This window comes from Struthio camelus, chromosome 1, assembly GCF_040807025.1.
Source record: "Struthio camelus isolate bStrCam1 chromosome 1, bStrCam1.hap1, whole genome shotgun sequence".
Taxonomy (NCBI): Eukaryota; Metazoa; Chordata; class Aves; order Struthioniformes; family Struthionidae; genus Struthio; species Struthio camelus.
The window spans coordinates 165,690,031-165,714,585 of NC_090942.1; the positions used below are offsets into that span (position 1 = coordinate 165,690,031).

Consider the following 24,555-nt stretch of genomic DNA (forward strand, 5'->3'; position numbering starts at 1 on the left):
TGAGTTTCATACCTTAATTCAATCTGAGATAAAGCCTACTAAAGTCGATTGGAATCATGAGATTTGCGATTGGGCCCCAAGCTAATCAAAAACTAAGTTGTATCAACGTATTTGCCTCCACGTATGGTTTGTTAAAAAAGGAGCATAACTATGGGCATGGTGGAGCTTTACTAATGCTTAAAACCAGTCCGACAGAAGTGTTCTCTGTCATTTTTTATGGCCATGTAGATAAGAGAGAACCTTTGGTGTTTCAAAAATGCAATCAATGTTTATTTGTTGCGCATAAGTAGTTCATGGACCCAACAATAGTCAACAAAATTTCTTCATTTTTAACATTTTTTCATAAAGAGTATCATTTTACAGAAAACCACCAGCAAATAAATATATGAAAACGATTGTTTTTGACATCACAATGGTTAAACACATTAAATAATTCATTAAGTTGTGCTTTACATCAATGAAAATTCCTAGGTCTACAAACTATCTTTTAATTAGGAATAAAAGTAGATATGGTTACTCACGATACAATCTCTTAGTAGCAGAGTTCACACACATTATTGCACAAACAGAAGGAAAATTGCTAAAGAATAAAATAATACACAGTCTACTAACTTACCCTTTTGTCTTAAATATGGCAGCTGCTGAGAACTCCTTACATTTTTTTTTTTCACTTCCAACATTTATTTGAAATCATAGCGCTAGTGAGATGGCCAAGAAGCAAGCCAAGGACATTTTAGGCTATAGAATCCATTTCTCTCCACAAAATAACAAAGAAAATGATACAAGAACCAAACTGAGAGATGTGTTCTAATGCAAACTGGGTATCTTTCTGAGTATGCTTTTACTAGGCATAGGGAGGATGCAGCAGTCTATTTTAGCAGACTGATTTTATTGTAATGACTATTCATCTCAGGGCCTTGTACAGGGCAATCTGCACCAGCCTGGAAACTGGATATTCCATGTCCCAGAGCAAAGAAAGAAAAATTCCATATAAATCAGGGAACAGCAACGGAGGAAAAAAAACCAGTGTCAGTGAGATGACATATGTCATAACATTGGTGCTCAGTACTAAGATATGCTGCATGTGGGAAACAAGAACCCACCAGTGCAGAAGGAAGCGCATGTTAACAAGAAAGCCAACTTAAGAGAGGTCCACATCAACACAGGCTCACTTGTAGCAATTGATACTTGGGCCTCTTTCAGCACTCGTAGGAAAGAAAGCCAGCCTGGTTGGAGGTGGGCACAGACACTAAAACATTTCCAGATTCAAAGGTCATGTGGCCTCTTTGGTATTGCTGAACAGACACGCTGAAACTAGGAAATGTGGCTCTGGATCTGACTTCCACTAGTTGCTTGTTCCGTATTTCTGTTTTTAGTAAACTGCAAAAAAATACCACATATTGGGCAGAAGTCCTCGCAAGGCTATTACAGCCTCATCGTTTCCACAGCTGCAGGGAGAACACCAGACATGAGAAACTATGTGGCTTTCCCCCTCCATCCCCCTTGGTGAAAAAGTATTTTATTGTTAGCACTGAGGAGAGGAGAAAAGAGGACAAATTTTCATTTCTTAATAAAGTATGGCCCTACAGGCAATAGTCTGAGTTCTTGGACCAGACATCAAATTATCAGGAACAGGAGCCCCAAGTTTTAACAACACAGCTTGTTTCTCTGTCCGCTCCAAGCCTTCAGCAAATTATAACTGGGAAAGGCAGCCAGCGCTGAGGATGTGATGGGAGAGATTAGTAAGTACATCTCCATTACAAAAGAATGAGATTCGTTTCAGCACCACAGTAGCAGAAGCCAAACTGCCTTGTTTAAGCAACAAAATAATGCCAGGAAGATGGACAGAAATCCTATAGCGTTGTTGCTCACAAAGGTTTTGAAAGGAACATACTGAGCTCTGATCTTACATAAGCCAGTGTAATTACAGTGAAGTCCGTGCTGTCAGAGCAATGAAAATCTGGAATAACAGAGATATGAACCAGGGCCTTTATTTTGCTTTTGCGTTACATTAGTTTGGGCACGGTGCCTGAGAGGAAAAAGCTGCAAGTCTGTGTCTTAGAAGAAGTCAGCTTGAAAGTATTTCAAAACTGCTTTATTTTGATGTGCCAGGAAATTCTGCTCAGAACATCAGGACCATTGGCGCAGCGAGTTTGCTGGGTCTGATGCTGTAGCTCACGAAGGAGCTGTCGGGGGCCTTCAGGTCCATGAGCATGGGGGACAATGAGCTCCCAGCCCCTCAAGTACTCCTGCGCAAACAGTAGTCTGTGCTACACACGCCTTCAATTTTAACTAAATCCCAAGCGTTGCGGCAAATCCTGTTAACATGGATGCTACAGCACATTAGCAGCTCTTCAGGACCCTAATCGCGTCTCCTGGGAAATGACTGACTGAAAGGTTAGGCATAGCATTAAAGTATTGCCAAACTATTAAAGCAAATGTAAACTACCCAAAGACCTCCCTTCAATTTTCCTCATTAAGTTTTGTTTTGTGTCAAGCAGCAGAAAGAGTCTGGAGAGCTATCGGTGTGCGTAGACAGCTGAAAGTGATACTTACGGTAACTGGTGAGGCTGCCGGGAGCAATTTCTGATCTCTCCCTCCTCTGCCCTGAGAAGATAATACTCCATTTCCAAAATGAAAAAGGAGGCCCCCGTTGCTGCAAGCGGCACAGAGAGGCAGCCTGCAGGGCACAGAGGCAGGGAAGCGAGGAAAGGGACCCTCCTTGGGCTTTGAAGGAAAAAAAAGGGGATGCTTTACAAAAAAAGGGCAGGCTGGGACTGACTTGACTATTTGTTTTTCTTCTTCCTTAATCTGAATTTGCCTTTCCTTTAATGACCTCGCTGTTCCTGTGACCAGGACACACAGAGTGGGATTCAGCTCCAGACTGTAAATGCTTTGATTTAAATGCCTGAATACAGGCATCCATGTGGGAACGAGGTGCCTAAACCCCTATGCCCGGCCAGGGGGATTTAATCGATGCAGTCAGTGGCGTCCAGAGAGCTGCTCAGTTCTTCCCGCGGTAACCAGAGTAACTATCTGCAGCCCTGCACTTTCCCTTCTCAGCGTGGAAGTGTGAGGAAATGCATGGGATCCAGCAACAGAACAAACATTAGGGGCCAAAAAATACTGCTACTTTTCCAAAAAGTACTGTACTGATAATCAGGCATAAACTAGAAAATTGCTAATGAACTACACTGATAATAGGGCATCCCTTTAGCCCTCTTCTCTTCTTAATAGCCTTTACGACATTCCATGTTTCGTCTATTTTTGTATGCACAGACTCCCAACAGGACCATTGGATCATCTTTGTGATAATGTAGTGCATAGATAAGTAGCAATAGCATTATTGGAAGAAAAGAAAGATACAGCACACACTAAAAACAAGAGATTTAGAAAGGAAGGAACAAATCTGCAGAATCCGCTTCTTTTTCTGTAGCAGATTACATTTTTACTGATTGGCTAAAAAATTTGAATTCTGAAAACAAATGAGATGTGCATACACACTGGGTAGTCTGATACCGCTAATCAGTGAATCTGTAAGGTAAAAGCCATTCATGCGTGCGATAATATACGTTTAGCATCTTGGTTTAGCAGCCATGTTGAGGCACTTAAAGAAGTTTCCTCCTAATGCTTTAGATTTATGCTAGAAGAAGAAGGAAAAATACTCTCTCAAAAGATCTATGATGCACAGGACCCTCTTTTTGAAATTCTGCTATTACAAATAGAGTCAACATAAAATCTTGAAATAAACAGATGCAATTTAGCCACAAGAATGTAACATGTGGAGGAAGAACCCATCCAATCTTTTTCTAGACAAGGAAGAAAACTAGATACAGATATCTGTGTTCAGGAAAACAATAAATTTACAAAGAATCTTCATACAGAGCAATATATATCAAGACTTTTCACATATCTGTTATGCATCCTGTAAAAATGAAAGTTTATGTTTTTTCTAGCCACTACTGTAGTTAGGGAGAAAACCAGTTTAAATTGTATTCACTTGGCATCAGTGTATTTTAAGAGACAATATCATAAACCTGCCTCCTTCACAGATAATAGATCTCCAGGCTTTTATGGCAAATCTGGAAAATGTCACACTAATGTTTAAGCTTTTCCTGCTCTGTTTCCTCTTTCCTATATTTTGCTTGGCCCCTCTTCACCTCTTGTGAATGTGAAGGCTGATTTCACTGCCTGCAGCCAGATAATCTCTGCAATGCGTGCCCAGCTGCACTGTGGACCTCATTTCTCAGTTTTTGCACTCCACCCTTCCCTTTGCCACACACACTCAGAAAGACGGCTGCTGCTTGGCTGGGTTTGGTACTCTTTAACATCTGCGGAGGAATAAGCTAAATCCCCCATCTCTTCACCTACAAACCAACCCCAACTGCAGTCTTAAAAAACTGAACAAGCAATGTACCAATCCCACATGTTTCCTAGGCATTTTTTTATCACTTCAGCAAATTCTTTCCTTAATCAAAACACAGCATGTAAAAGTTTGAAGCGCAATATGTTCATTCACTGGAAAACTATGCCACTACAGTTGTCCTTTGCCACTACAGTTGCGCAGGACAGTATGAAATAAGCCAGCAGCCAACTATCACAGAGGAACCAACAGGATTTTTTTTTTTCTCAATTTTGATTCATGCCTGCGCCAGTTTCGGTAGCTAAGATTGTGTAGGGTACATCTGCTACTGCAAAGGAAATAGCTCTCTCTTCAACCCTTTCTCATAGCTTAGGGCTTTGAAGGAAGTCTGTTTGGAGAGGAATCTATTTTACTGCCATGTAATAACACTGATTGATGTCTATCAAGAAAAAAATACATTCTCCTCACTGACAGAAACCAAGAAAAACTGAGACAAGGAAGGGTAGTTGTCAGACTTTTTCTCATTTGCCAAAGCAGGAGACCTTCCTTGGCTGATTTCCAGGTAACCAAGTTGCACAAAATATTAGCCTCTCTGATCCATTCGTCATCTAGCCAACAGGGAGGGGTATCACCATCTTGCAACCTGACTATTATAATCTTCAGTAACAGCAACTTGTGCTGCCGCCGCCTCTTCCTTTGGCCACTGGTGAGCTCTCTGCTCCCGCAGCAGCCTCCGCTCCTCTCGCCTCTTTAGCCGGTTCTTCTGATGCTCCTCTTGCTTGAAGTACTGGAAGCGCTGCAGGAAGAGGTCCTTCGCATATTCATAGAGCTGCATGTCCAAGAAATTCAGCTCCTCTATCCGTTGCCGTACATCGTCATCTATGTCCACATTGGAGGCCCGTGTAACGTTGAACTGGGTGAATGGAGAAATGAATTTCAAGTTGAATGTCCTCTCAAAGAGATACTGTGTTTTCCTCTGAAATTCTGTGAGTCCAAAGAAGGCCATGTTTTTCAGATTGTTCTTGGCGCTTTGGAGAAGGATGATATTTCTTTCACTCTCGTTCATAAAAGTCAAGTTGTAACATCCCACCAGGCTGAGGTCTGCCAGCATGCGCACCTGGCGGTTGTTGGCTAAGTTGTAGCTACAATCCATGAATTCCTGTAAACTGACTCCAGACCAGTCTTCTCCCTCATAACAGGTAGGAAGCTCATCTGGTGTTGGGCTTCTTCCATCGCACATATGAAGGGAAGTTTTCCAAGTTGCACCTCTCTGGACATGTTTCCACTCACTCAAGTACCGTGACACCGGATCCCTCAGCATTGTAATGTAGTAGAAGTTCCTGAAACACATCATTAAACACAGTTTTCAGATTTAGTGGATTTCACTTTATTATTCTCCAATAAAATGATTACCAGCCAACACCACCACCACCCTTCACTTTTCCCAGGAGAACGCAGGCAGTTAAAGTGCCTGCTTGTCAGACAGTAAAAACCACAAAGCTTGTTAAATACTGTGAATAAAATACCCGGTAGACTGGGACAAAGAGAGAGAGATCAAAGGTAATAAGCAACTAAAAGAAAAAGGAATTCCTTTGACCTCTCAACTGCTCAGTGGTAGTTACTTCATGTAGAAACCAATTAATTGAACTGTACTCCCCTCTACTTTGAAATGCTAATGTGCTGTAATATCAGAAAAAGTGGGGAAAAAATGGGCTACAGCTAAAGGACAACGTGGAGAACTGATACAACATTTCCTATCTTCTGCTGGCACTGAGAAGCCCAACAGACCCCCAAAGGACTGCATTGTGTCACCATTCTTTACCACTTCTCTTTGGCAAGATCTTGCCGCTTCTCTTTGAACTGAAACATGCAAATACAGGATGATAATCCACATATCATAGCAGTTGGTTAGACAATATGCAAAGCATGAACAAAACCATGGAGATGCTGCAAGCACCAAAAATAACATCATGTGGAAGACTAGCACGAGCCATCTACTTAGGAAGAATCCTATCCTTAAATGGGTTGGAGCGAAGATCATGAGAGGATGAAAATTCATTCACATGACTTAATTTTAGACAAGTGCTCATTTAAAATTAGTTATAATCATGTAGTATAAAAGCATTTGTTGACATAAAGGTACTCAACCTCACCTGTCGGGAATACAAAAGAAACACCAAGAAATATTGATCTGAAATAGAACAAATAACTGCAGAACTCACATTGTCAATTCATCTTTAAGCTGCTGAATTGAGAGTTGGTACATCTATTTATGGCAATCTGAAATGGACTGCAACTGAGTATGCTTAAAGCAGGCTTTCACAGATTGAGTTTTTTATTGGAAAATGTTTTATTCAATAACAACTAACCTAAATTACAGGGTGATATCATAAGGATAAAACAAAACCAAAACACTTACGATTTCTGTCAGCTAGAATAACCAGCAGAAGATTCATGACTAAAATTAATGCTCAGTATGGTACAAAAATAGACTCGTGAGTTTGTATGACTCATCTGACTGCAGACAATACATTAATAAATCATGAGTCCTAAGATTTCTTCAGAAAGCTCTGATCTCAATATTCTTTCTTGAGCCTACACAACGATGAGGAAAGTAAGCAGTGCTGGAGACAAGCTATCCTATAAACAAGCCAGCACTTTGTGAGGGCCATCTTACACAAGGGCTCACTTTAGCTGAATGAAAAATCTAGAAACTATTAAAAATCCCCAAGTCTTTTTCCGATATCATCCATTTTCTGTCTCTAGACTCCCTACAGCTTCTCCAGAAACCTCTGCTTTCATTTGTCATAAAAATAGTCATGTTCCTTAATGTTCCTTTAAATGCAGACATATCCCCCAGTTCATACGAATCAAAAGGAAACAGGGCTGATCATCTGTCTTTATTCATTCTGAGTTCTCCATCTACAAGAGCTATAATATATTTCCGGAATAAGGTTACAGGGTCAAACTATTGACTCTACACTGTTGCAGGGTCATTTCTTGAACTATTATCTACTGGAAACACCTGTTTCAAAAAATTGTTTCACAGCAGAAGGATTACAGGTGGAAGGATGTGAACGGCGGAGCACCAAGATATTTTCATTATCACTTGCATTGGAAGTTGTGTGATTTGTACTAATGACAATGCTCTGAAGGATGATATTTCCAAACTAATTTGGGGCCTGTGTTTTCTGGCTGCTGCTCGCACATGATCAGACTGCACTAGAGCTATTTTGATCTACTTCAGTTACTTACACAGTCCACATTAACAGAGAAACAGAGGATCCCACAACCATTCATGGACAGATATTTCTAAAATCCCTCTTCACTATTCCTGCAGACTAGGAAGTATCAGAAATCTCATGTGCTCTGCAGGAGAACAGCTCCACTGTGAAAAAGCACTGTCTTCAAGTACACCAAGTATAGCTAGCTTTCCTTTCTCACATTCAATGTTCTTCTCACCTTGGCTCTACCTTGCATGCATGAGAGCACGTTCAGAATTGCCTTCCAATGAGCAGAACAAACAGCACACATTTCACTAGTGTTGTGCAGATAAAGCAGCCAAAAAACTGTATCTCCCTCTCAAATGCTCATAACCTCTGAACCCAAGACACTTTATTGCAACATCCAGCAGGCACTGACAGGATAGTTACAGAAAATGATTGAGGCTCCAGGCAGCAGAAATGAAAAAATGGACAAAGATTCAGAGACAGTTGCCAACATCTACACCAGCAGAGACGTAGTGTCATTTTAGTCCTTGTATTGCTGCCTCTCCCATCTTAGGATAATTTTAGATGTTGATATGTGATAACAGATGGGTTTAAGTTGCTCTTGACAATTATTTACACCACTAATAATAGTTCCGTCTTTCTTCACCCACTTCCAGCATTCCCATTCTAGCATGACTCAGGGCAACAACAATTAACAAAAATACCTCCTTTGCATCAATCATTTCCATTTCATTGCTGGATATGTAAATGCATTTAATGTGCGGTAAACAAGCATATGAAGCAAATGCAGGGAAATGAGAAAAGTGTGTCTTTGTATAACTTATGCAGATTTCTTTATGCAGACCAGGCAAGAAACTTTCTCCAGTGTGCTACTGTTCCTCCTTATGAGTACCTGGCTTCTATACTTGCTTTTGCTATCCTGATTTAATTGCTCAAGGTCTGCGTATCCTTCGGAGTGTTACGTCCTTGTGATAAAGGCTGAACAGCTTTTTCATCTGGAAGGTAATCTTTAAAAGCAGCCTTATACACGCATAGTTTGTGAGGCACTGATAACTAGGAGTCCTGCCATGCTCTCCACATTCACAGTCTTCTGTTTAACCTTCTGTTCATTACTTTCCATCACCCTTAACCAACCTAAGGTTGGAAGATCTAGACTTCTTCCACCTCGTCCTGGGCACTGTCCAGATGATAGTATCACAAAGCAACTGAGGAAATTCGGGGATGCTGTGCAGCAGTCATGGCACTGCTGTCACAGATTTTTCTTTCAGGGAAAAGGATATCATGTCTCTAAAATAATGATATAAATAAAAATACAGAGGTTATGCACATTTGCTTCAGTTGGAAAGTTATCAGAATTACCTCAGGAAATTGTTTTCAAATGTTGACAGTTATGGATTAAATATAGCAGTATTTCAGAGCTCTCAGTTCTCAGCACAGTTTTCAACCCCACTTGGAAAAGCTGATGAGTCAGTTCCTAACAGTGGCAAGAGGAGCTCATAAAAAAATGAAACTGAGGATGGCCTTCAGCCTCCTCTTTCCTCACTATTCGCTAAAGACTGGCAAGTCAGCCAGATGCTGAACGTGCTTGAGCCAATCTGAATACAGACCTGCACTTGTTCTCTTTTGGGTACATGACCTACCTGCTTCAAGCATGCTCATGCTTATGTGGCTATATTAAACTCCACAGTTACCCACTGTGAAAAATACACCGCAAAGAACTAACTATCAACTTCTGTTATCCTGTTTGACAAAGAGAACTAAGTCATCACAGACTTCTTGGCTTCACTTCAAAGGACTAGCCCCATCACTTAGTCAAGGCTTCAAGGCTAACCAAGCAGAGCATGCCAGTATGTCAATGAGAAGATGTTTTACACAAAACCTTCCAAATGAATGAAAAAACATAAGATGACGTGTGTGTGTGTCTCTATGTGTTTCTGCATAAAAATTTACATGGGAAGCTGGCAGTTGTCAATGAAGTTTCAAAAAATCACAGTGCATGCTGTGTATTTGCCAGCGTATTTTGTGACTGTCAATAAACATGTAGCTATGTATGAACAATTTAGATTACATTTCAGACAATCTTTATAAGAGCACCAGTCCACTAGTCATGGCATTAGGTAGTCTGAAAAAAAAAAAGAGATAGGAAAAAAAAGAAAAAGAAAACTTCATACAACTTTCCCAGAGTAAACAATCTCTTTTTGAGAATAATGCACTGAAGTCAATAGGTTATCGAAGTTGTCACTTTAGGATGGTTTATTTTTGGCCAGATGATAAGTACCATGATGGTCAGACTAAGTAATCCATGCAAGGGCCCAAATAAGCATCGGCATGAAACCACTATACAGCCCACACAAGGAAGTGTGCTAGCAAACAAAACCCCCTGGATATTAGCGCTGCTTAGCTCCCAGTGCATCACTGTCCTGCTCCCAGTAGTTTGAGAAGCTCTGTATTTGAAATACTACCACTTACACTAGAATTAAAAAGCAACTGGTAATGCAAAAGGCTCTAGTCCCAGTGGCATGAAATCCAGTCTCTTCATTAGCACTAGGCAAAGAAAACCTTTAATTAGTAGAACAGTTAAAATGACTTTCTAGTTATAACCTAAGAACATGTATTTCTTTCACATTGCAAGACATTTTAATATAAATACTCTAATCTTATGTTAATCCTTCCATAGTATTGCTCTGATTTAGAAATTCATTTCAGAAGAGCACAGTGATATTAGTGAAGGTGATCCCAAAGCAGGGCATTTTGCACTCCTCTATCGCCATGGAACAGACATCCCGGCTGAGGGAGATTTACTGAAGACATGAAGGATCACTGCAAATCGAGAACAAAAACATCCTGCAGGGTCTCCTGGGGAAGAAGGATGAATGACACCTTTGCTGTCACTCCTCCTCTCGCGTGGAGCAGCCAACTCATAGGAGAGCTCACACAGTACTCTCAGAGTGGGGAAAACGCAAGCTACCCCTTCTTCATTCAAGGAGTTAGTCAGGACCTTATGTGCTAACGGTGCTGAGCTTCATAAAAGGAGAACAGCACACTCATAGCAGCAGATGCAGGGATGAAGGAATATTTGAGGTGGAAAATGAGAAAAAAGTGGGAACAGAGCCACTAGAGAATATTTTGTAGGACATTAACAACTAGAAGAAAGAAGAACCGAATGACTGAAAATCCCAGGTGCATCGTAAGAGCATCCAGATTCTGGTTCTCCCTGGTAGCAAGCAAAATAAAGAGACCTGATGCAGATTATGACCCAGGCTGTGACAAGAAGTTTCAAGTTTTAAGCCTGGAAGTGTCTCCTCCCGTGGAAAGTTCTGAGCGACCTAGCAAAAGTCAGCCTGGTGGTATGTTTCTGCTGATAATGGAGGCAGTGGTTAAGAAGGCCCGGGCCCGGGCCTTCTTCATTATGAGAACAAAAGATTTACCTTTCCCAATTTTATCCAGAAGCTCATTTTCTTAGAGGCAGTAACAGAGTTAACCACTGAGCAGCAACCTCTCTTCAAGCAACGTACACTCAGTACGGGTAATCGGGAATATAGGATGAATAATTAGGGCATGAGAGCGTACTAGTGAGGACAGTGGAGGAGGCAGAAAGCTAAGGAATGTTTTTGGGCCAGTGCTGATCAGAAGTGGTGAAGTCATCCTAGCATAATGCAGATGTACCAGCTTGTGGCTGGCAGCATTACGGTACAGAGTGTCTCTGCATCTGTGCTGTGTGCTTAATTTACAGATAACCTCCCCAGCATCACAAGAACTGACTGCATACTCCTTACTCCTAACAAAAGTACTATAGTTAAAATGCTATCAGACAGGGCACAAATGATATACATGTCCATATGGCTGCAGGAAGCATCCTACAGCTTATCCACCGAGCCAGATATACGCAAGCTAGCCCACAAACTTTTGTGAAGATGATGATACACTACACAGGTTTCGTAAGTTTAGCATCTGCCACAGAATGATAGACTCCTGTGACAGGAATGTTTTTCTAAGACCTACTTTACAGAAGGGTGTGAACTTAATATCACTAGCTGTTCTATGAGCTTATCATGGATTTGTTTAAATATGTATCCTTTTCTGAAGTAGTGTCATTCAGACACCTGTTACCATTAAGAAGTCAGCATTTATCCATTCTTGGCACGTACGTCGCCGATTCAGCATGTAAGAAAAATCCTTCATTGACTGATTTTTCAGCGGCTCTGAGCACCCACCTCTTCTACTGGCTTTAACTGGGATGGTGAACACTGTGCTTGCCTAAAACAGTGGCTGTTATATCCTAGGGCCACTCAGTTACTCCACATTAAAGGTGAATTTGCCGTTAGCTTCAATAGAGTCAAATCAGAGAATTATACATTACCTTTTGAGGCAGAAAATGATTAAATTGTAGTTAAGCCTCATTACTCCTCTGGCCACTGTTTCCTGATGCCACAAGCTGGTGTTGTTAAACTACCCCCTTTGCTATCCCAGTGACATATGTCCTGCACATCCAGCTGCACAGCGTCTGCTCAGAGGAAAGCAGACACTGCTGGACACTGCTCCTAAGGTAAGACATCTAAATGTAGGCATCTACATGTAAGCTACATGTCTAAGTGCCCTCTAAAGCCAAAGGGAGCTACTCAACGCAGTTAGTGGTATCTGGAGAGTGATGGAGCCAACAAAAGGCAAGTGCCAAATCTAGCATGAGCTGCATCACTCTAGAAGCCCCCAACTCATTGCGTTGTGCACACTGACCACAGTGCGAGCTTTGATACCAGCTAACTTGTAGATGTCTACACTGGAGACCCCTACATATAGGTGTCTCAATCTGCAAGGTGAATCCCATGCCAGGAGTCAAAGACATTGCCTGCACAGATCTATTTGCAGGGTGCAACCCGTGCATTCGGGTAACTTTGAAAACTAATCAGTAACATAGTATTTTGTAATGAGTGAGAAGTAACTATGGAGTTACCTACATTTCATTGCTTTTTGTACCCGTTATATAAATCAGCCATGCCAGGATTTCTAAGTATGTCCGTCACCAGTTTTAGCTTCTTTTAAATGACGTTGTAAGTTTAGGACTTATTATAAAAACATTTATTTTACTGTTTAAAAATTACACACGCTGCTTTTTTTTTTTTCCAAAATAGTCTCTGCAGTACCAAACCGAAGTTCTGTATCTCCGCTCTCAAAAAAACCTCAGGAAAACTTTACAGCGCTGTCTTATTGCATGGCTGCTTCTCAGATTGGTGTCCCACACCTGATTACAGAATATTTGACGAAAAAGAAAGTCTTCAGAGATCACTCGCTCTCTGACATCAAACAACATTAAAAGGAAACGATTTAGTGTAATCCAGGAAAGTAGAAGAAAGAGAGCGGACCTGTGGTAACACAGATGCTGTGTGTGTAACTTAAAGAATTTTTCTACTTAAAGGCTCTAATTTACCTTGAAGTGAAGCTAGGGCAAATTCAACAGCAGTATACAGTTACACTAGTATATGAGATGAATGAGATGCTAGACAAGTTATTGAATAGGGCATTGTTTTAGTCTTGTAGTACATAGAGAAGGTATGACTTCAAAAACCCAGCGCTATATCTATACCACAATCAATTGCAATCAACAAGTTTGTGAAGACTTTATGATCTTTTCTTTCTCCTTAAACGTTAAATATTTTAATAATTAAGAGAACTGGCCTGGGACCATGCCAGTTGGTGACTTTCCTTTCAAAGGCTGTACGGTTTTAGAGTTAGGACCTGTGATTTTCTACATGCATCTACTATGTGCAGCACATTTTGGAATTAAGTAATGAATAACCATTAAAGTAATAATCAAGTTTTCTACATATCAAGTTGCCACAACAAAAAATCTTTAGTGAAAGTGGAGCTTAGTACTTACTGCTGCAGAAGGGAAATTATGGGAGGGAACAGACTTATTTTCTTGACACAGTAGATTATATTTGTGAGAATGCAAATATTAATGCAGTATTTCAAAGACATATCTCAGACACTAGGGGGGGAACAAATAGCAAGCTTCCAGTACCTAAGAGGAGGTTATTGAGAAGATGTGCTCATCATGTGTGTGAGAATCAGGCTCCTCGCTGAGGTGCAAGGTGGGCGAAGGAAAGACAATGGTCATAAACTGAAAAGGAGAGGTTCAGACTGGATACATGGGAAAAAAAGCTTTCACTGTGAGGATAGTTAAGCACTGGAACAGGTTGCCCACAGAGGCTTTGGCCTCTCCATTCTTGGAGGAAGATCCAAATGGTCAGAGCCTGAGCAACCTGGTCTGAATTCAGTGGTGACCCTGCTCTGAGCAGGGGGTTGGACTAGGGACCTCTGGAAGCCCCTTCCCACCTGAGTGATTCTGCGGGACAGCGCACAGTCACTCTGTCACCAAATGTACAGGCCTAGCAGGAAAAACATCAAAACCAGAACCGATCTGCCATCCAGATCATATCTGTCCTCCCTTGTACCTCCTGGCTACCCAAGACAGAGTATAGGGAATGTGCTTTGCCTTTTATATGAGGTTTTCTTGTGTATGGTTTTCAATCTGTCTGTAGCACTCTGAATCCCTACACGCTGAATTAACGAGCAACTTGATGAATATTTATTTCAGTGACACTTCGTGCAATGCAGAATCTCTAGAAATTGGAGAGGACAGTGTAACGACCATATGACCCTGAAGAAATTAATTCTGTTCACAGGTATCAAATCTGGGTCCTGAAAAATGTCTAGACTAATGAAATGATCCAGCTACCCATGGCTTTAATTGCAGTACTTTACAAAAAGCAAACGGCATATGAATATGTGTGAGTGTTCAGAGCTAATATGTGGTCTTCCTGTGTGTTGTTATTAGGATTCCGGCACAAATTGTCAAACACAGTGCATAAAGTTACGCATCTAACTCTACATTTAAACATGTAGAGGAACTTAAGCCTCATCACCAGTGAAGAAAATCCACAATACTCAATAAGAGCTAAAGATGCTCAAGCACCCAGAAGGCATGGTCTGCTGAGTTACTTAGAAGGAGGAGGCTCCCAGGGTCATCAGAGTTCCCTTCCCTGCCAGCACAGATAGCAGCATACTATTATCTCCTTCATAAGACAACCTAGTCCCTTTTGAAATATTCTTTCCATTCCATTGCTGCTACTGGAAAGAGCTTCCAAAGGTTGCTTCTCATGTTTACGAACATGTTTCCAATTCCCAGACTAAACCTGTTCCTGGCCTACTTTCATCCAGTCGTTCCTCAGTTAACACTGCAAATACATGCAGAGGATTTGTAAATGTAACATCAGAGGAAGAGGAAAAAGCATTTGAGTCGGAGAACGGAGAGCAATTGCACCACTCAACCTTCAATATACTAAGTTGAACAAGTTCTTATAGTCTCTTCTGATGTGACAAGCCAGAAGAGACCATGCTGCAGTCCTCCAAAACCCTTTGATCAGACCTTAGGAAATTCAAGTGTGGTTCTCTTTCCTGGGGCTGCATTACTCAACTGGCAAGGACGTGCTGCCACAAAGGCTGTAGCATTATTGGACCTCTTGGTTCCGGGAGGAAGGAAGCTGGCAGGGAAAAATCAGCCATGCCAACCCTACAGACTGGCACCGGGGCTGCTTGGGATCGCTCCCTTGTCACTTCCCCACCCATTCCACCCCACGCTTTCCAACACTTTGCTTTTCCATGCCATTTTCTGGTAGGAGGCTTACAAGAGTAAGAAATGCTGGATGCCCCTGGAGTCAGTTCTGTTTTCTGATCATCCTGAGCAGCCTTTCTTTGCTTATGTCCTTGCAGGACTTCACATTTCACAGTACATGGCTAGACTTGGGCATATTTCACATGAAGCCTCACAGATGCCTTGCATGATGCTTCCTTCTCTCCACTGGCAAAGTATTGTCTGATACACCCTCCTGTTGCATTTATTTTTTGCAGGGCCAGGTAACTCTGGGAATTCATACTCACTGTGTTATTGCCTAATATACAGAGGTCTTTCTGCTCCTCCTTTTTCAGCTGATAAGCATTCCGTTTATAGAGGAAACTTGGATCACCAGGCCTCAAATGCATGATTTTGCACTTTAGACTACCAAACTTCATCCTGTTTCTTTTACTGAAATCCTCAAGGTCAGCTAGCAAATTCCGTTAACATACTTCGGCTTTTTGTGCCAACACCGTTAATGAAAACATGAAACAGGATCAGAGCTAAGACCAGCCCTGAGGAAATTCATTAATAACTTTCCTTCAGACAGAAAGTTCCTATTTCAGCATCTCTCGTTTTGTCACCTTCCATCCACCAGCTTCTTATCCATCTGAAAATTCTTATAGTCAGCCCTGTCTTGTCTGCCTTGCATAATAATTTCACAGATGTCACTCTATCAAATACTTTACTGAAGATAAATATCCCTTGACCAGTACAGTTGTCCTATCAGAGAAAGATGCTGGGTGTTTACATGTCTCAACCCAAAGGCTGTGAATTGTGGCCTCGGTTTTGCTAGGAGAGAGAACACAGAAGAAGGCTAAACAGGGAAATGGCAGTTTACTTGAGAGTGAAGAGTACTGGAATAGAAACGTACAAATCAGGCAGTTTGATGGAAAAATAAATATGCCACTTTTCATCAAACAACCTTGAAACAAATTGTTGCAAATCATTTCTTGATGAGACAGAAATCTAACAAAGTTCCCTCTACAGATTTTTGTTCCTTGCCTAAATTATATAGAGCTCAATTGTTCTAAGTGGTCTTTTAAATTGCTAACGGAGTAATGTAGCAAGAGCCTTGTTGAAATAAATATAAAATGCAGTAATGAAATGAAATAATACGAATTTGGTTATTCTATCGAGCACATGCATATTAAAAACGCTGCATCTTGTAAAAGACTGTGTGAGCACACATGGGAGGAAATACCATCCAAAAGCAATAAATACATGGAGCACCCATAAATTTTTTTTTTAAATATTAAAAGCAAGGCCATGCATGCCTTTCTGCCAGAAAGGTTAATAAATCCACCGTGGCCAGGAATGAAGAAGAAGGAATCCATCCCTCACATTACCCTCATTCTCTCTCAGCCCTGTTGTGCACAGATCATTGCAGGGGTCTCACCAGGACCGCAGGAACCTGGGGCACAGGTGACAACTTCACGCACGTATGTTACTTCTGCTCTCTGTCCCTTTGCTATGCCACCACACAGAAGGGAGAAAGAAATAAGGTGTATTTGCACTACTGTCCTCCGTTCCTCCTCCATGACCTGTCCCTAGCCCGAGTGTGGGGAGAAAGCATCGGTCCTGCCTTGCTCCGAGAGATGTTAGGAGTACGGGAGGGTCAAGTTAAGAGGGTGACCTGCAGCCTCAAGCGGCAGTAAACAAGCCCCAGCCACAGAAAGGAGTGGTGGTGACAGGCACAGGGCAGGAGAAATGCAAACCTGGAGACCTACAAGAGGCACCCACAGTTTTGCCAACCGCGCACCTGAGGTTTACCAAAAACAGGTTGGAAATGGACCTTCCCAACCATCAAGCCTGATCTCTGTAATTGCAGGCAACAGTTTAGTCCAGCAGGGCTCAGAAAATATCAGTTATGTACAGGACAAGCTCGAAAACCATCCTCATGATCAGGTCCCAGCCTCTCAGCAGCTCCCAGCAAGGTAACAGCAGTAGCCTACCTGCTGTGGGACACAGCATGAGCGATGAGGCGAGCAGGCACCTCCAGCCCCCCTGAGCAGGCACACCAGCGCAGGTGGTGCAAAGAGATGGGAACACAAAATCCCTGCCGATGCAATAACTTCACAACAGCATACGGCCTTTTGTAACGGTTATAAAGGAAAAACACATAGTTTGTCACAGAAATATGAGAGATCTGTTATCACCAGAGTCCTGGCTGCCTGCAAGATTACACCTGATTGGTAAAATTCAACCTCAGAGAGACTCTGAAAACAGGGCTATTGCCAGGTACAAAAAGCCTCGTCTGCCTTCCAGAACGCACAGGCGCAAACCGAGAACAAAAGTGGGGAAACAGAAGAAAAATAAAAGGCAACCAGACCCTTAAATCTTTTGAGGTTTATATCTGTTTAGTCAGATTCTGCTTGAAAAAGAGCAAAAATATTTATGTTAACGTCAACGACAACGTTTCCTTTTATCCTCTTTCTCCTTTTTGTAGGAGCTGTTACAATCCCATTTTACTTTCTGGCCAGGTAAGACAACAAGCACAAACATCCCCAGCGTTGCTCTGTAGCTAGCTTCGTTGGAAAGCAAGTTTTGCTGTAAGTGGCATGCATCCAGTCTCTCTCCTTCACCAGTCTCCAACTAATAATTCAGTAAAAGACGCTTGCTTCTAAATCTGGGATGCTCAAAGGAGGGTTCTCTGGGATTTTTCACTGCCATGGCTTTTGAATCAGCATAGTAATTTTGCCCAATTAATAAAGTAATTAACAATAAAAGACTCAGTAATTGAAATCCCTTTGAAAATGCATCAATTTACTCTAAGGTTTGCCTTAAGTCTTTATTAGTTCTGATATCAAGCATAATGACCTTAAATTTTAACTGAGCATCACAAATTTCAAACATCACAACCGTTTTCTTGCCCTACACGCTGAGTCTTTAAAATATCTAGGTCTGGTGAAAACCTGTGATACTTGCTTCCTATAAGGTAAACAGTAAATAATATCTACAGTATGGATATTAAGGAATTTCAGGTGATTGTACTAATGAGAACACTGAAAGAGTAGTCGTGTCTATTAATTAATTGAAACAGGAAAAACTCAACATGTAAAAATTAAGGAAATTGCTCAGCTGTAAGAGGAAATGTTAACTGTGCTTCTCCAAAAGTTCTCCTAAAACTCTTCTTCTTGTGATGTAGCTGTACATTTTTCCTGTAACACAGTAAGGGTATTTCAATTTAATAGTTGTAACACAGACCACTGACTCGACCACTGACCCATTTTACATTGCACTTTGTGTTCTCACTAAAATAACTGAAAGTGCCTAATTAAAATCAGAAATGTTTGTTACGACTAATACAACTCAAAGATTTAAGTAAAACTGGAATCTTCCCCTTCCCACTGACCCCCTAAATTTCTCTCCATGTCGGTTTAGACTGTATTTATCATCTCCACAAGGGGGCTCTCTTATCTTCCCCAAATCTTAGCAAAGGTTTAACCGGGTTTCCAAATATGTACGTTACAATGCTTTTGTCTACATATCCTATACCATTTTAGAACAAAGTTTTTACCAACCGCAATTTAGTTAATGATAGAATTCCATTCAAAAAGTTGTAATCTGAAAGCAAATCGGGTTGCATGTTCAATACTTCCACTCTATGCCTGGCATACAGAGGGCTCTGACAGAGATTTTTCTAAGTTTACTACTTGCAATAACCACCCAAAATGAGACTTTACACACACAGACACACACACACCCACACACCCCCTCCCCAACAGAGGCAGCTCACACTGCCATGGCGAGACAGCCTAGGGCTGGCTCTATGTTATATTGTGGTTTGTAGGGTAAGGCCAGAGGAAGCACTGTTAAGTGATTTCAGTTCTGTGTGACTGCACCCAGTAGGCACAACAGCTGAGGTACAAATGGCATTTAAGTTTTTTATGCTGTCCTCTCACCTCCCAACAGAGGTGGAAAACAAATCTTTTTCTGTGGCGTCTTCACATTTGCTTTAATATTCTAAATACGTTAGGGAGACAGTGTTATACATCCTCGGGTTCTCAATTCTAGCTCTGTGGAGTTCTTCTTATTTACCATTTCTTTAACCATGCAATATTTCGCAGAAGTCGAACCATCACTTTCTTCTGACTTCCAGTCTCAAATGAGTCGAGCCTATGAGGCATATGCCAGGCTGTGCGCTGTACTGTACCGCTATCAGCTGTAGATGCAATGCACTGAGGAAGGAACTGAAAGAGGTAATAAGATAAAATAAAGACACCCAGGCTTATAACCGCCAACTTTTATGAGGGCGGCTTTACCTTTCAGGGAAAGTAGCAGGAAAGCAATTATGTGAGTTCAGCCTTGCTGATACAGCACAAAACTGCCAATCTGCTAACTCATTCGAGTAAATCTCTGCACCCTACTCTGAAGTGCAAACTTTAAGCAAAGTTTTCGTGACCATTCAGCAGTATTGCCATATGAGATGGTCCTGTTTAACCCATGTCGACGACAAAGTCCAGTCTACAGCAACATTTATGCATTCAGATAAAATAAAATATCCAAGATACTGATAGGATTCCCTTTGAATTACTTTCTGCAGCAAATCTCACTTGTCTCTAGCTCAGCAGCCTTCCTCGGGAATGGACAAATCCTAATCAATGAGGCACATCTGTACAGTGGAGGAAAAGCACTTCCCAATCCCTGCAGGCCATGAATTGACTACTTGAAGCATGACATTTGATTAGCCTTATTATCTCAACTCATTTATATATAAATGTTGTTAGGCACCATGAAGCAATCCAACCCTTATTAAATCCAGCCACAGTCTCTGAGCTGATGTTCCCCCTTTTCTTCTTTCTTGCCTGAAAAACAAGGAAGAATGTCTTCTCTTTTGAACTGCAGGTTATAATCTGTTTAACTTCACTATTGTAAAATAACATTCTCCTCCTACATTAGCGCAGCAGATAGTTGCTGTACTTCCTCACATAGGCAAATAGGTCAGCCTTTCTAGTCTTTCCCCGTACAGAGAGATGACACTGAGACTCAACAAGATCTAGCATCTTTCTGAACTGGAGGCCAGGGGAATAGTATGCAGGACTCTACTAATAGTCAAGTGTATCTTTCACTGAAATTAACATCTGTGCCGATGCTGAACACGAATTCAGGAAGCAGAAACAAAATCCATCTGAAATGAAGCATAAGACCTAGAAACACCTAATGGTATGGTTTTTATCTTTGTAAGTTTACGATTTATTCCTTTCCCTTCAAAGAGCCAGAGTACTTTTTTCAGGTCACAAACCTCTCTTCGTCTATAGGAAACAGGATGATAACACAGTTACAAAAATATTACTGCATTAAGAAAGATCACAGTTGCTGACCCATACCCGAAGTAACACAGCTATTAAAATATGAAGGATTCCTTAGGATTCCTTTATAGACTTCATAAATTCTCTTTTTTTCACAGAGATTATAGTCAATACAATCCAGTACTGACGCAAAACCAAAATTCAAGTAAAAATGTCATAATATCATAAACATTTTCCTATAATAGTAATGATTCAAATGATATTAACTTTTAACCAATGAAGCAAATTACTTAGACCTTAAATTAAAACTGGGTCAGTTTTACTTTTGATACAAACACTGAATAGGCAATAATTTTACATAGAATACACTTGTGGACTTCAAAAAGAAATCCCATCTTATTTTCCTGAGCAACTGAAGATATGCTACCTGCCTTACCTGCCTAGTAAAAATAGCCAAAAAAAGAAAAAGATGCAAATTAATCTGGTTTTGCTTTTTCTGCTGTGATGATGTTCCTTTCCAACTGGCTTTTTCAAAGGCAAAATTTTTGGTCTACAATTGCATCATTTTCCAGCGACAACAAAATTATGCTTTCCTCCCAAATGATGTTTAGCACTGGCATCTTCTTTCTCCCTCTTGAGACAGAGGCAGCTGTACGTGTAGGCCAAACTAAGATTTTGCCTAGATGAAAAGGAAGTTTGCACGTACACAGACCTTTATTCATGACACTTGAATTTGCTCCATGGCCTTAATAAATACACCAACATCAGGCACGCTCATGCAAACCTCATCTCTAAAACCAACTCACTTCAGATGTTTTTCCTTGCTGTTTTCAGCAAGTGCGCTCTCACCGCTGGGAACAATGATTAGCACGAGCAGGTATTTATCATCAGAAAGTCATACTTGCAAAAGCAGCGGGAATTATCACAGGTGTAGCAGGGGGGCTAGCTGAAGGCTTGCATTAATATTCCCTGAGCGTTGATGTGAAATAGCCCGCCAGTGTGTCTGGGCCACTCCAGTGAGCAGGGTTAGCAGGCACACTTGTTCCTCTTTATTCTTCACACCAGCAAACGTGAGGGCTGGGGGTAACGGGCACCGAACTGCATATTCTCCCCAGAGTGCCCAAGGCATTTTACTTGGAGACCAGAAACGGGCCCCATTCTGTTCCAGTACTCCTCTACGGGCCGAATCTGCCCTGTCTCGGCGCCAGGGGCACCTACAGACACCTCACGCTAACTCGGGGGCCAGCCTGGGGAGAAGGGAAGGGACATACATACTCTCCTTTTCACTTCACTTCACAAAGACAATCGTAACTCTGCCCTAATCTAAGTGCTCTTTTTTTTTTTTTAAATTCATCCCAGTATTCTCGACAGAACAAGAAGAAATATTTATGATAAAATGCAGTGCAAACAGCAACATGCCAGGAAATGAGACAAGAATATACAGTTTGGGTATTCCTGAAAGATTTTTCACTGTTAAATGTAATTCTCCTAATTCACCCCAAAGCGTGCTTGCATTTATTGTAAAAGGCAAGCAAACTATATTTGCAGAACAAACTAGTGCCCTACAAACCTACATAACCCAGAGACTCAACTATGAATTAAAAAGAAAAAAAATCTTTATCTGATTTCTAAGAAAAATCCATGCTAAATGCCTTTGAGCAAAGGATCTGTGTACCAAATTCTTAAATCAGAGACTCCCAAGCACAATCTAAATGCTCAAACAGGGAAGACAACGTTGTGATTTGTCGGTATCACGCAAAGCACAGTGTTTTTCGCTTACATGTGCACTACATGTGCCTTTTTCTTTCCTTTTTCTTCTCCTCTCAGTGGCTCTCACACTCTCTTTGGTACCTCCTCTTTTTTTCTTCTTCCTTTTCTCCTCATTATTTGCTCTCTCACACAGCAGTAGCATAATTTTATGCCTGGAGGAGCTGCAGAGGAAACAGAGTCGTTCTATGTGCAATGGCCTGTCGGGCTGAAACAGAAAAGTGTCTTCTCCCGAGCTAGGGTTAAAGCAATTTGCTACTGCACCAGCTTTCTCCGCACATTGGGCTGGCTGCAGAGGAAAGCAGAGTGGGATGGTGTCACTCCAAACACATGAGCCACAGTGCTGTGCTGGCTGCTTGCAGGCTGTCGGCGCAGGGACCTGCCAAGCTACCTGAGGGTATTTGCATGGCGGCAGGTCTAATGCAACATAAAAACTGCACCATAATAACTTCTGAGCAATGTGGAAGTAATGAATGTCGATTTGAAAAGTTCCTGTCTCTGACTTAGGTCTTTGTTAGTAACCATAATAAACGTGATGGCAAAACGCTGACACTTTAAGAAATTCCAGGGAAACCTATTCTAAAGGAAAGAGGGGAGCACTCAAAAGTTTGAGGAAAGCCAAATTAAGGCCCATCAGCAAAGTCTGAATCTGCAGTCTTGAGCAAAAGCTACTACGTAGCAACAGCAGTGAGTGCCGCCTGCTGTGCTACACCTGGTCAGTCTGGTCTTTCAGCTGGAGATACACAACCCTGCACTAAGCGATGTGTTGGATTTTTGAATTTTGGCTCACTGAAACTGGATCTACCCAGTTCTTGCATCCCAGATACGCTCTCCAAAGGTTCAGTTTAGATTTCTGTACATTATGGTCAGTTCGGAGCTTCTTAACAAATTTGAGAGCAGGAAACGGTTTTGAAAAAACTAGGGTAACTTCTAACACTGTCTGGAAGTCCTACGATTATTATAATCTATAATATTATAACTGGACTTTCTTCTCCAAAACCTAGCCTAAATTTGCCTTTGGCTTTACAAAAAGGCTCTGTAAAAATCATGTTTTGTACGAACAGTTAAACAGAAAATGTCACATTAAAAAGGAAGACAAACCCATCAGGAGCTATTAAACACAGAGGCATGACCACTAAGCAAAACATTCTCCAGCCCTGAATTTTTACACACTGGAAACATACTCAGGGGTGTGATGCTTGCCCTGTTCTTGTCCTCTTCCTTGCACATCAGTTGTTGGCCACTGTCAGAGGCAGGATATTAGGCTAGACGGACCTTTGGCCTGACTCAGCTTGGCCATTTCTGTGTTATTAGAGTTTTCTATCAATCTGCCCACATAGTCACACGGGAGTTTTTTTTAGCAATGCTGATGAGCGAAATCTCACAAGCTGATGACTTATTTCAGAGCAAAACATAAAGACAAAAGATCTTTTCAGTTTGTCATAAGCGTAAAGAAGAATTCGGATGTCATGCTTGTCATTCATAGAAAATTTTCCCTTATCTACAGTAAGAAACCTGTTTTCTATTTTCTTAATAACGCGTCTTGCAATGCAGGTGTCACAAACCGCAATTCTTTCTCTACTGCTTGCAAAAACGAACGCCCTGCATTCAAACACTTTCCATTCATTTACGAAAAGACTATCAGAAAGTATATTATTACCACTGGTTGGTAGGAGGCAACATCAAACAGCACGTCAGCTCGGAAAGAGAAACGAGCCATAGAAACAGACTGAGCGCAGAAACTCAGCGCTGAGGTTCGCCACACGGGAGAGGAACATCTCACTTGGGCCACAAGGTAAGTGAAGCTCAGGAGATCCTCAGGTATGCCGAAAAAAGGCTCCTCGCCCCCCGCAGAACAACTCGCCCATTTGGTATCGGATCGGTGCGTGGATGGATGGCCTGGCAATACAAATATAACCCATGGCGAACGTGGGCATAGGACTGCATTTCTGCCAAGTTAGCTAGCTAGTATTAGCAAATTAGCATGGGCCGTGGTGCCTGTGCTGTTTATACGCTTCTACACGTGCCAGAAGTGAGGGGACAGATGACACCTGACGGGGTACAGAGCAACGCAGAGTGAAAACACCTATTCTGGCATAAGGCCCTTCTGGCACAAAATTAATTTACCAGCTTCTCCTCAAAAGTGTCAACTGGCAAAGTGAGTTTGTGCAGGACTCGTACTTTGCATCATCTGTTCACACCATTTTGAGCACGTACTCGGAGATCTAAAGCCAGTTCTACTGTGCTGTCCATCGATGGCCTCAACATCGA

General features: G+C 41.5%; 1 protein-coding gene across 1 annotated transcript in view; it reads right to left on the bottom strand.

Moving 5' to 3' along the window:
- Nucleotides 1–241: 241 nt before the first annotated feature.
- Nucleotides 242–24,555, bottom strand: part of HS6ST3 (heparan sulfate 6-O-sulfotransferase 3) — a 329,009-nt gene continuing 304,695 nt past the window's right edge. The window contains exon 2 of the mRNA XM_068928808.1: nucleotides 242–5,703. Coding sequence (XP_068784909.1) covers nucleotides 4,992–5,703 — 712 coding nt within the window. The 3' untranslated portion in view covers nucleotides 242–4,991. The remainder of the gene's footprint in view (nucleotides 5,704–24,555) is intronic.